We start from the raw sequence: 13,458 nt of genomic DNA, 5'->3' as shown, positions 1-13,458 counted from the left end.
ACGGCCTCCCCTCACGCTGACTTGCCGATATTGGCGGAGCTTTGGGGGGAAGATGGGTGTCTCGCGGTGGTGGATTTAGAGTTATTATGGCTGACGTAGGTACGTAACCCAGTCGCCTGACATGATCACGTGATTCTGAGCGAAATCTCATCCAAATCTATCAAGAGAAAGGTGGGAGGGTGAACGAGGGGAAGAGAGGGGGTCATGGATGGCCTGAGGACAGGGGCGCATCCAAAGAGAATAGAGGAGAGAGGGAAAATGGGCATGATATTTTGGCTGTAGCGGTGAAAGAGTGTCACCTGCGAAAGCTTATATCATGGCGGACGAGGTGGAAGACTTGTCCAGGCGAGACTGAACCAAAGACCAGTTAAAATCATCCAATTGCACTAATCAATCATCAACTATCTGCTAGCTATCATCCCCACCACCCCTGTATCGATCGCTATATCAAAACTAGTATGATTGGTTTGCAGTCAGTCAGTGCTGGCAATGCCGGGGGAGCTGGCTGAATGATGCCGGCAGTACACCCCCTCTCAGGATAGGATGGGATCGGGTTCGGTTGGATAGGATGGGATCGGGTTTGGTTGAATAAGATGGGATCAGGCCCGGTTGGACAAGGAGAGCGATCAGGACAGGAGGGACAGGGCAGCGATGACTTTCTCGGATAGTCTGGAATCTCCTCCTCTCCCCCACTCGATCCTAAGCCCTTGAATTCCCTGCCAGCGTTGGTTAGAAAAGGTGGAATTGTGGCATCACAGAGTAGGTGATGTGGGACTACTTGATTCTCATTCTCAGTTTTCTGTGTGACCAGAAAATATCTATCTAGTAGTAGCACGCTAGCGCGCTAGCGCGTCCTGTGGCAGGCAGTGGCGCAGTGTCACCTATCGGCTAACCTACCCCATAGGGTTAGGGCAACAGGTGACCGTGTCAGAATGGCTGAAGAAAACCGAGGGAAGTGATGGCGGTGAGAAACCTAGGTCGTCCATGAACCACCTGGCCGGGGAGGTGAAATGAAACACTCGAAAGGTCGACCGGCCGAACGAATACTGGCACCAACCAAACGCCATCTTAACCCACTTTGGGCTCTTGAACAGCTGCAAATATCGCTTGCTGTTTTCGACCGGATCGGCCGAGATGTCGCTGAACGAACGCTTCGAAGCGCTCGCCGACGTTCGGGATGGCTTTAGCATTCCCCTTTGCTTCGGCCTCTTCCCATTGGGGAATGAGCGCCTTGAGCACGAGGAACATATCTCCCTCGGAGTCGGTCGCCCGGGTGTCCTGTAGGTTGGCGCGAACCGGAAGGTAGTAGTGGTCAGTGACCTTGTCGGACAGGACGATGTCGCAGACCCACACGGCAACGAGCAGCGTGAATTGCTCCGGCCGCTTAGCCATGCCATGTGGGCCTCGAGCAGCGACCGGCCGAGGTGCTGTCGTTCTCGAGAGCAATATGTTTATATATACGATGTCTGTGTTTGTTTTGCGGAAGAAGAGCTAAGATCTGCTGGTTGTTGTCGCCCCGAGAGAGGAACAGACAACACCGTTTGACGCGTTACCCTGTACTCCAGGACGGAACTTGGACTTGGTATTGGCTGCGAGTCCGTGTAGTCTTCGATGCCTCAGTGTCGACGGTGACCAATGATGGAAGACTGGAGGAGGGCCATGGCCCCTGCAGGGCCTGGCCAGCATTGTCGGCCCACCAGAGGTAAGAGTGGATGAGTTGGAGATTCCCAGCGAAGGAGACTTGTGGTGATGGCCAAGAGTCCCCACGAGAGGAGAGCAGAAGGCCTCAGTGAAGGGAAGAGTGTTGAAGACGATGCTGAGGATGGGGAAGGGGAGAAAGCAAGAGAAGATGGAGACGGAGGGGATATAAATAATCGGAAAGAAGGCTCAAGCCAGCCGTGGTGACACGGTAACTTGGGGCCAGTTAATTGAACCCCATCACCACTGTGTGACTCGGTGACACCCATTCACCGACGTCACGACCTCGCTGCACGATGAATAGAGTCACTCTGTGACATCACTGGAGCTGCTGCCAGCTGAAACTCGGTACCGTAAATAGCCGTCATTCACATGGATCCAGTTCAATAGCGGTATAGATTCCTCCAGGCTGCTTCACAGTGCAACTAACAGAGAATGTTGAGTTGACTAGCCTGTGACCGGGTGACAGAAAGGTGGACGCAGTGCAAGTCCTCGTGACTTCGAAGGCGCTTGCGCAAGACTATTGTCAATAATATCTTCCCTCTGTTCCCTCTTCTCCCCGTCCTGGAAGATTGAGCTCGGTTGTAATCCTGTTGAGGGAAGCGAAATAGTAAATCACGGGCCAAATTCTTACAAAAACCCGCATTCGGAGAGTTGGGGCAACCTAACGCACCTCATTGGCTAGCCATCTTGGTGGATAACACGTGACTCAACAACCTGAATTGTGTGACGAAATGGAAGAACATGAATTATTATGAAAACTATATACCATCGTGTAATTCACAATAATTGGGAGCAAGGAAACGAGTCGCTGGTCCCAGCCCTACGATAGACTTCGACCATAAGCAATAGATACCGAGCAACAATCAAGAGCGACGACCCGCGACATCTCGGAACGACGAGCATTCCCATTGTCTGGATTGATAATTTGGCATCATGCTTGTTTCATCGTGCGGCAGATCCGGACTTGCGGTGTGAATGCCGATTGGCCCTGAGCTAGAGCACTCTGTTGCCATGGCGAGGGCCTTTCAAACTCGGAGAACGAAGCCTTGGAGCAGTACTGATTTGCTTTCGCCAAGGCGGAAAAAAGGAGTCGATCAATAGATATTGAAGGGAAACTGTCGACTCCAATCGAACGACTTCCTTAAGCTGCTCTCCACAATGGAGTCGAGCGCAGTGACCACTCCATAACGACAGGGTTTGATCGTGCATGCGATCTTGAACCAGGGTCAAATACTCGGGCGAGCTTTGCTGCGGCCCTCATCATCCTTTCTGGCGGCGTCTTCACGTCTTCCGCCAGCTCTGCTTGGTCTCTGTTTGGGCCCCCGTGTCTTCAGTCGAGGCGAGGCGAAGGGCGTTCTATCGCTAAGGAGGGACTCCTGCATTGCTCACGAGAGTGTCTCTAGCCGGTCACAGGATCAAATACCGAGAAGTTCAGTCTATGTTCTCCATGCATACGCCTGCCTGCTTGCACAGCCATCTGCTGCTTAGGCGCTATGCCGGAATTGTTCTTGTCCTCCTTCCTCTTTGGAAGATCACGTCTCGCCTGGCAGGACTTGCTGCTTGCTGTACGGAAACGCTCGAAAGGAGAGGTCTGTGGCACGATGTCTGCACGTGAAAGGACTTGTTGGTTGAGGACGGGAACTGGCGGCCAGTTAACTTGCATTATCGAGTTTAAAGGCCGACGCGTTTGTGATAGACGTGACATACCTGGGAGCAATAGCGTGGATGTGAGCAGACTGTGCACCTCCTCACAAGGGTGCTTGCAGAACAGGTTTTCTGACCAGAATTCGGTCCTGCAGGACCCAAGATATCACATGGAAGAAAAGAAGGAAGCAAGGAATCCACCACACTGGTGGAGATGAACGGCTGCAATAGCACGGTTCTCTAGCTATCTAGCTAACTGTTGTGGTGGGCTGTCTCTGACGGAGTCTGTCAAAGGAAGGAAGTGGGATGGCGAGGTAGAAGTAGCCCTCGGCAGACCTTCCCCATCTTAGCCCGTCACGTGTAGGCGCGCCAGTCACGTGCAGGCACGCGTGACAACCTGCCCATCCCCCCTGAAAAAAGCTCCGGCTTTTTGCGCGTGTCCTCATGCGTTCTCAGCTGTCGTCCCACCTTTTGTGCCATATCATGATTTCATGTTCTTGTTTGTGTCAATCTCCTTGCTCTTGTTTGTGTCATCGTTCCATGTTCTTATTTGTGTCACCATTTATTATTTTCCTCATCTATGTCTACCTCGTCATCGACGGTGATCCATTTTCCTGGGCTGATCTCTCGGAGGTTTTTCATCTATGCCTCTACGTCCTCGTCCACCGGGAGGTAGGTTTGGGTCTCGTTATTATTCTATTCTCCTTCTTGTATAATCTCCTCTTCTTCTCCTTACTCGATCAAACCGCTAACGGCGTCGAGGGTTCTGATGTTGGTGAAGTCGACTATGTCCGGGTGGTAATATTCGCATTCTCGCATTTTGGCCTGCGGAGAGTCATTTGTAAGACGATATACTCCCTAAGTTAGAAATTCTCTTATGACGCGGTAGACTACGCGAGCTTTAGAGTGAATCACTTTCTATTTGTCCATAACGACATTTTGACAATAGCGGGAGCGACTAATGGCGATAACTAATCGGTTTAGTAGATTTAGGAAGCCTACGCTTTTTCCGATAGTGATATCGACGATTATGTAGTCGAATTCGAGACCTTAGACTGAATCCGCCTTAGTAATATACAGCTTCGCGAACGTAGGGTTATCGATTATTATAGCGTCACGCATCGCGAGGTACAGAAGGTACTAAGCGTTATAGAAGTAGATAATGGCGACCGATATATCTAGGAATCGCTATATATACCCGATAGCGAGGTTCATGCAGAAGCTTGCCATCACTAGGTTATATTTGGATATAGTGCCTTTGACGATATGCGTTTGCGTATCGCGGACGTCGAAGAGTATACAGTATTTAGAGGAGCCAAATCTTTCCTTGTTGAATTTTTCAATTTCCGCGACGATCGGACGGTTTTCAACGCGGACCGATTCATGGTCGCTGAGTTTACCGTCGTATGCGACTGCGTTCAAAGGTGCTGAGATGTTAGGAGATATTCGATATTGTTCTACCAGAAATGCCCCTGGCGTACCATTAGCTAATAGGCGGGTTTGCAATGATATCTCCATCTGTTTTGAAAAGCGATGTTGATATATAACCGGTGGAGGGAGTTGATTCGGGTCTCCGACCATAACGAAACCAGTCGTATTCGGGTAGCAACCGAATAAAGCGATAGTGTCACACTCCGCTAGTCGTGATACCTCGTCAACAAAGACGATACCGATACCGTCGGTAATAGGTATCATCAATTTCGCCTACACTACCATTCCCGGGGTGGTATAGATAACGGCGGCGTATTGTAAGACGTAGTTACGCGCCTCGGTGAGCTTCTCCTTGAATTTAATGGCCGTAGTAGGGTCGAATTCCTCGTTATTCTTATACTACCTATACAGTTCGCGGAGTTCTATAAAGGTTTCCCCCTGTGGGATAGGATCCCCTTTTCCGACTGGTACTTCGCCTATCACCTGGAGGATACGCCGTCCGATAGACAGATTGAAAGATATCAACGTCACGCGATAGTCGTATACGAGTGGGACCGCCGGTATATGCTATCGTTCGTAGTTATTATAAACTACACTAGCGAGATATACTATTTCGAGTAGTTCGGCCTCTTCCCTAGTGAGATCTTGTATAAGTTTTAGCCGTATATCTTCCGTCTTAGGTCGGGCGAGCCTAGCTTCCTACCGAGCGATATTCGCTTTAGATTCCACCGAATGTACTCGAATATAGTACTAACCCCTCGCTCCGCTTTCTAAGATAATACTATAGAAGCGGGCTACTAGAGCGTATATAGAGATATTAGACGTCGATATAGCGAGAATATTATGCATTCTGTTAGCGATAATAAAAGGGCGACTAAGCTCACCATAGATATGTGTTTTTCTAGTACCGGGGGGTCTATAAACGTTAACGATTCCGGCCGGGTATTTACGAGTAAGAGCGATAACGGCTTTCTACGCGTTATTTATAGTATATATATATTCCTCCGGAACCGGAATTAGGTCTAGAATACTATAATAGATATCGTATCCGTAGATCTTCGAGATATTATTCCCTAGTAAGAGGCGTTTGAGATCATTAATGCCCGCGACGTTATTTTTTATCTATTCGACTAGTTTTACTAAACCTATAATACGATTCTTATACTAATTTACGTCGATCGGGATTAATACCGATAGCTTAGTCGTCTTTATCTTATATAGTTTAGCGATATTAAGATAAGATCGTCTTAAACTCCGAGACGAATAAGTCGGATTTCTTCCTAACCGACGAACGCTCTAATCTCCTTACTCTAATATCTTATTATATAGAGAGAGAGTAGATACTCTAGTAGTCTAGGTATAGAGTCCGCGACGATAGTATATATCTAAATATTCTAGGTATCCTTCTCGTTAACGACCGCGTCGACTAGTACGATTTTAACTACGGTTTCTAGTTATAATCGAATCTAGTTCTCGACGGGAAGATTAAGTAGTACTAGATATATACGGTTATCGCCCCTAACTATCTCGACGAAGTAGACTTTATGAATTTTAGTCTACTAATCCGAGATTTCGATACTAGCTTATTCGTCTTTCTCGAGAGAAGCGATAGAGTTAATAATAAGAAACTCGTCTAAATTAAAGAATAAATATTTTAGCTAATAATTAAGTATATCTAGTTATCTTTCTTTCTTCTTAAACTTACTTCGCTAGATTATAAATATTAATTTATCTTCTAGAATCTAAACGTCTAACGAGTTTTTCTATCGATTCTATAGAAGTTTTTTAATAAGAGTCTAGTAATTCCGGTCTATAAAGTTACTTTCGTAGATATATATGACTAGATAACCTCCGATATCGCCTATATAAATCGCGAGATCGTAGATTATAGTAGAAGTAATTAGAGTAAAGATATTCTCCGAATTAATATACGATAAATCGTAGTCGATAATAAGATTATAGTAGATATTATCTAGATTAATTCGCTAATACTTAAGATAGCTAGACGTTCTAGTGAGTTCTATAGTCTTAATCGCGTCTATCGTAAATCTAAGGACGCTTTTAAACTTAGATTTATCTTAATATCTTATATATCGATATTCTAGAATAAGCTATAACGAGCTAATATAGAGTAAGATATAAAACTATACGCGCGCGAAATTACTCTTAAATAGAGTTTCGTTTACTATAGTAGAGATAGTATATAAGTACGTAAAGTTAGAGAGATACGCGATAACTTAGTACTAGTCTTTAATAGTATTATCTTCTTCTTCTAGAACTACTATAGATACGAGATCATACTTATTTACGAATCGGCGCTTTATGTCCAATTCCTATAGAGTTTTTTCTTTTATATCCCTTTCTTCTATAACTTTAACTATACTATCGCTATTTTCCTTACGCGACTTCTTTTTCTTAAGATATTCTCGTTATATTATTTTAGAGTAAAGGTTTCCCTATCTATCTTCTTCTTATTCCTAACGTTAAGAAAGGCCGATCGGAAGTATAATAGTTTTCACTAGACCTTTAGCGTTATCGAATATTATAATCTCCGAGATTCGAGCTTAAGCGAGAGCTTCCGATAGATATAACTTTAGGATAATTAGCTTAAGAGAGGTTTAGTTTTCTAACGTAGATAGACTTAAGTTAGGACCGCTTCGTAATTCCGCCTAGTCGGGTTTAGAACGTTCGTTCTAAGGTTACGCGCTCTATCTCTAGATTTTATTTTAGTATTAATTCTTATCTTAGAGTTAAACTTCCTATAGTTCGTTTTAAGATTATCCGCCGGATTTCTAGATCTCTACTTACGTTAGAGCGTCTAGTTACTAGACTTTAATTCGAGATTTAGTATAATCTATCTTAATACTTTCTAGATTCTCCGCTATCTCGAGATAATAGATTAGGATATTATAGACTTATCTAAGAAGGAGGAAGGTTTTATAAAAAGTGAGAAGCGAGAATTTTTACGGAGAATAATTAAATATAAAGAATAGATAAAGATAAAGAATAGATAAGATATCTCCTTACGAGATAAAAATTCTTAGCGCTATCTTTACTTTTCTCTTCCTCTATTATACTCTTATTCTAATATTATTAATAAAAGTCTTTCGATATTACTCTTACTATCCGTTATTAATATTAAATAATACTAGACTCTATAGTCTACTATAATAGAGCCCGCTAAGATTATCTATTAGATATAATGAAAGAAAGTAATAGATAAATATAATAGCTTAGATCCTTCTACTCTTTAGGACCGGTATAGTTTTCGTTTCGTCGCGTTATCGAACGCGTCGACGAGTTCCGAGATCTATAACTAAAGTTCGTCCTTCTTAATCTATACGTTCTCCTCTAGACCGAGACTCTTCTAGCGGACGCGATAGAATATAGCTTTCGCTAACGTTCCTAGGATTTTTTATTTATTTCTTTTTTAAGATTCGATCGATTACGTATCGCTCTTCCTCTTTAACGATAACCGATAGAGAGAGAGCTTATTTACGATTAAGAGTATCCGGAGTTATAGATTCTAGATAGATATAAGAGATAACCGAATAAATTTTAATATAAGATAATAACTTAAGTTTAAACGCGACTTTACTAATTTTATTCTTAACCTTAAAAGGACCGATCTTACGAATATCTAACGTTAATATATTTAGTAGGCGATATCCGATTTTCACTCCTATCGCGAGCTTTAATATTATTTAGTCGCCGATTCGTATAAGTATATATTTTTCGTTAAAGTACCGGACTATTCTAGCCTTTATAAGATCTATTATATTTAACGCTTTCCTCCGAATCTATCGTCGATCGTTAAGGAAGATATCTACTTTCGTATTCTAAGATAAGATAGGATTAATATCGTTACGAGATAGAAAGTTATATAATAATTCGAATAGAGTAGTCTTAGTAGAGATATTTATCGCTATATTTAGGGTATATAATACGTTAGGAAGTAGTTTATCCTATTCTATTACTCCTTTATTATTCGTACGATCCGCTATAAGATATCTTAAGACCGTTTCTACCGTTTAATTTATCCGCTTACTCTAACCGTTAGCCGCTAGATAGTAAGCCGTTATAAGAGCTAGTTTAATCCTAGTCCGTTTGAAAATAGCCGTCTAAAACTATAAGATAAATTTTAGATTTCGGTCGCTAATAATAGTTCTAGATAGTCTAAACTTAGAGAAATATTCGTTATAGTAAATAATAGTCTATTCGAAGACGTCCTAGGTCGTCTTCTCGAGAATCAATATAATCTATTTGGAGAATTTATCTATTACCGTTAAGATAGCGTCGTATCTATTAATAGTAGTAAGTAGGCTAACGACGAAGTCTATAGTCTATACTTCGTATAGTTAGCTTAAAGTCTCTACTAGTTATAAGTCTCCGAATAGTTTATAATACGATAGCTTTACTACTACGTAAACTAGATAACTATTAATATAGACTTATACGAGAGATTATAAGTTAATAATATAGAAATATCTTTATAGTCGTTCCGTAACCTGATTAACTTCTATATATACTTATATATTATATATATATTTTAGAAACTAGTGGACTAGCTTTAAGAGAATATATAATCTTATTCGACTATCCTTTTCTAGCTTATATATAAGTAGTAAGTCCTAATCTATTTAGAAGCTATCTAGAGTATTATTAACGCCGTTAGGGTTATTTAGTGATTTCTTTATTCGCTTACGAATCGTAATATAGACGGTTTTTAGCTAGCGATTCTATAATAGCGCGAGGCGAATTTACTATAGTAGCGTCGGGTCCGTCTAGAAGAGGTTAGTCTAGCGTACGACTCTTTCTCTATTAATTTCCGTTAATATCTTAAGTATACCGATTAAGGTTTATCGGAATATCCTTCTATCTACGGAATTTACTCGATAATCCGATTTAAATTTCGTATAAGTTTAATTATCTAAGAAGGTCGTAAGTATTATAGTGTCCGTCTCGTTAGGTAAGCCGGAAGGTAGACGAGAGAGCGTATTAGCGTTTCGATATAGCTTTCCGGACTTATAGATAATCTTTATACGCCCGCGGTATTTAGAGAGGAAGATTCGCTAACGGTTTAGTCTATCCGATCGTCTCTCTTTTAAAGGACCTTTATCCTTAAATAACTAGATAAGAGCTTAATAGTCGTAGATAACCGTTAGATCTCTATAGTCCGTATATTAGAGTAGCTTCTATAGTATCTATATTAACGTATCGGTCTTAAGCTCGGTTAGCTAGTAGTTCTTTTCCGCGTTCGATAGAGTTCTAGATAGAAATAAGATAGGCCGTTTAATTCCGTCCGCACCGATCTAATAGATCGCGATATCGTAGTCTATTTCTTTACTCCCGTCGATATAGAAAATAAAGTCTCTTTAAAAGTCCGAATAGACTAAAATTAGATAAGCGACGAATAGATCCTTTAATACCTAGAACGCTACTTTTCCTTTCTCGATTTCATCTAAGATAGTATACTTAGTTATTAATTATTTTAACGTAAACTTTACTCGTTCTCTACTCTTTTCGAGTTCTCCTTTTAGTCCTTTTATCTTTAAGTAACTAAGAGCTTTAATATATATTATAAAGAAGTGGATAAAATAATAGTAATACTTAAATAGCTTAACGATAGTCTCTAGTTATTAAAGCGTCTTCGGAAAGTATAACTCTATAATAACTTTTATTTTCTCTTCTTATATACTTATCCTAAGTCGAGATACGTAATATCCTAAGGCGTAAATAGATAGGAATATAAAGAAGTATTTAATAATAAATAGAGTAATTCCCGATTTCTCTAGTAGAGTAAGTACCTCCCTTAGATACTTTAGATACTCCGACGGAGAGCGACTAAAAATAATAATATCGTTAACGTAAACTAGTACGAACTTCTATAGGTAGGAGACTAGTAAGTCCTCTATTCGATATTAGAAGAATCCGAGCGAGTTTATTAAACCTATAGTTACGACGTATAGTATTTCTTATTCGCGGTACGAGATGACGAATACTATCTTCTATTAGTCTTCCGAAGTAATAGACTACTAGAAGAAGCTTTTAACGAAGTCGAGTAAGGAAAAGATAACTAAGTCGCCTAATATCTATAAGATTATATCTTACTTTAGTAATAGATACGCGTTAGAGTAAAGAGCGGTATTTATTTTTCTTAGATTAATAACTACTCGTAGCTTACCGTTTCGCTAGACGACGAAAGCTAGTAATACTACGATACTTAGTTATCCTAGAGAGACTCGTTTTACTCGTCCTTATTACTATAGCGACTCTATAATCTTATCGAAGACTTCGCGATCCTTACGGGAGAGATTATAAGATACCTATTTAAGTTTAGCGAGATTAATATCCGATTTAAATAGGATAGATATATCGATACCGTTATTAAATATATCTATATCTTTTCGAAAGAGCTCCTTTCGTACGCGTAAGATATATCGTACTTTCTCCTAATATTCTACTCTCTAGGCGTCGGAAACATTAGCTCTAAAATACTAATATCTTTATCTATAGGATAGATTTAGAATAGTAAGTCCTTCGGGAATAGCTTATCTTCTATCTCGGAGTTATCTAGTAGACTACGGAATATCTCGTTTATTACTAGATATAGATATACGCTAGTACTCTCGGTAGAGTTCGCGTAATATATATATACTATAGTAAGTCGTTACCCCTTTAAAATCTTAACGGTATATTTATCGAAATTTGAAATAGTTAAATAGTCTTCGTCTATTCGGACGAGATAATTAGGTACCCTAACTATCTATCCGCGTTCTAGTTTAAATAGAGTCTAATCGGACTTAATTAAGTAGTAACCGCGACCGTCTCTATAAGACTTTAATCGGCGGATATAAATTAGTACGTTTAGTCTAGTATCCGGTTCTATAATAACTATCTAATTTACTAGGAGAGTAACTCGATAAGAGGATATTTTAGCGAGATAGGTTTTATTATCGATATTATTAATACTAAATCTAAGAGATATATAATATCTATTTATATATAGACTAGGTTTTCCTTTTGCGAATTACTATTTAAAGTTAAGATTATTTAGTACTAGAACTCTAGTGTCTAGAATATATAGGATTAGTAGATTATTTATAATATATACTTCGTCGTAATAGTATATCTTTTCCCTCTCCGATATCTATAGAACTATTAGTAATTTAATATACTCGTTTATTTTAATAAGTTTTCCGATAGCGATACCTTCGATTTTTATTAACTTACTCTTCCGTATCCGACGGATCTTTACTCGTAGAAAGTTTTCTATTTAGTCCCGTCGTAATAGAGAGATACTCGATCCGATATCTATATAAAAGAGTATATAGGTTCCGATTTATATATCTATATCCGCGAAGGATAGTCTAAAAGAGCTTTTTACTCTAATATATACTCGATAACTTCTAGTATCGTCGATTATTATTTATTCGTAAAATATAAACGTAATTTCTTCTACTAAAAGTAGATAAGATAACGATAATAAGATAGTAGAGTTATCGTTTAGATTATTACTTAACTTATCGGAGTCGTTACTACTAGTCGATAATCCGCTATCTATTTCTCTACGTCGAATTTAATTAGATTAGGAGAAGGAGATACCGCGAGAGAGGAAGGTTTCGCGTTCTCCTTATCGCCTTCCGAGAATTAGATACGCTTAGGGCTTTCGCGTTTAGTACCTTTCGATAGGATACTCTTCCGTAGTGGCGATTAGTAGGGCTAAACGCGAACTTTCTCTCGTAAGGTACGGATAGGACTAGACTAAGACTTTAAGGAATCGTCTAGACTATAGAACTCTTAGTGCGATAAAGAGTTATTTATATCTAAGGATTTATCTTCGTCCTATTATTTCACGAGATATAACCGCTAACGGTTTTAATAACGATTATAATTTTAATATCGATTATAATTCTAGTATTAGTTACGGTTCTAGTACCGATTTCGGTCTCGACTTTAATTCTAATATCTAGATCTATCCTACGGATTACCTTAAGGTCCGTATGGACGGTCGCCTTCTCTAGCGGTCGATTAGTTAGGATAACGAGTCTTACGGAATTCCCGATTAGTCTTTTCCGGATAGATTCGATCCTATCGATTATCTCGACGTTCGGTTAGGTACTAAAAGCGTTATATAGATTATTATAGACGGTAAGCTTAATATTCCGTATTATATAGTATCCGAAGGAATTTATTGAGCGATATCTATAGGTAAGGGCGCGGAGCTATATTTTACAAAAATAGATCTATATCCTTCTAGATAGCGTTAGCTATAGCGAAGAGATCGATAATTCCGACGTCCTATAGGTAGGTCTACTTCTTCGTAATATATAAACGGAAGCTTAACTAGTCCCGTTTACTAAACTAGAATTTGTATCTATCTACTCGGTCTTACGCGATAGTAGAGTCCTCTACGAATCGTATATATAGATTGATAATCTAAGCGTTAAGAGACGCGTTTATATTACCTTTAATAGCGAAGTCTAGTATATCGTACTAAAGATATACCTTATCCTTTATATATAGTAGTATTATATCTAATACGGCGGCCTATCTATATTTTTCGGCGAAGGCGATAATACAAGATATAAAGAAGGTGAGCTAATTACTATCGAAGTCGCCGATATCCGACGGCTTAAGACGTCTAGTTAATAGTGCTAAGTAGCTAGCGGCGTAAGATAG

The 13,458-nt window shown here is 40.1% G+C and overlaps 2 protein-coding genes across 2 annotated transcripts; one reads left to right on the top strand and one right to left on the bottom strand.

The window, feature by feature from the left end:
* Positions 1-1,068: 1,068 nt before the first annotated feature.
* On the bottom strand, positions 1,069-1,392 carry AYL99_11002 (hypothetical protein; the record flags this gene model as incomplete). The annotated part of the gene is made up of 1 exon (XM_018842508.1): positions 1,069-1,392. The coding sequence occupies one exon, from the start codon at positions 1,390-1,392 to the stop codon at positions 1,069-1,071; it is 324 nt and encodes a 107-aa protein (XP_018687921.1).
* Positions 1,393-4,611: 3,219 nt separating this feature from the next.
* AYL99_11001 (hypothetical protein) lies at positions 4,612-6,918 on the top strand (the record flags this gene model as incomplete). Its single annotated transcript, XM_018842507.1, has 2 exons — positions 4,612-4,749; positions 6,913-6,918. 2 exons carry the CDS (start codon positions 4,612-4,614, stop codon positions 6,916-6,918), a joined length of 144 nt encoding a protein of 47 aa, XP_018687920.1.
* Between the last annotated feature and the right edge of the window lie 6,540 nt (positions 6,919-13,458).

This window comes from Fonsecaea erecta, assembly GCF_001651985.1.
Source record: "Fonsecaea erecta strain CBS 125763 chromosome Unknown Scaff13, whole genome shotgun sequence".
Classification (NCBI taxonomy): domain Eukaryota; kingdom Fungi; phylum Ascomycota; class Eurotiomycetes; order Chaetothyriales; family Herpotrichiellaceae; genus Fonsecaea; species Fonsecaea erecta.
This window is presented reverse-complemented; position numbering and strand designations above follow the sequence as displayed.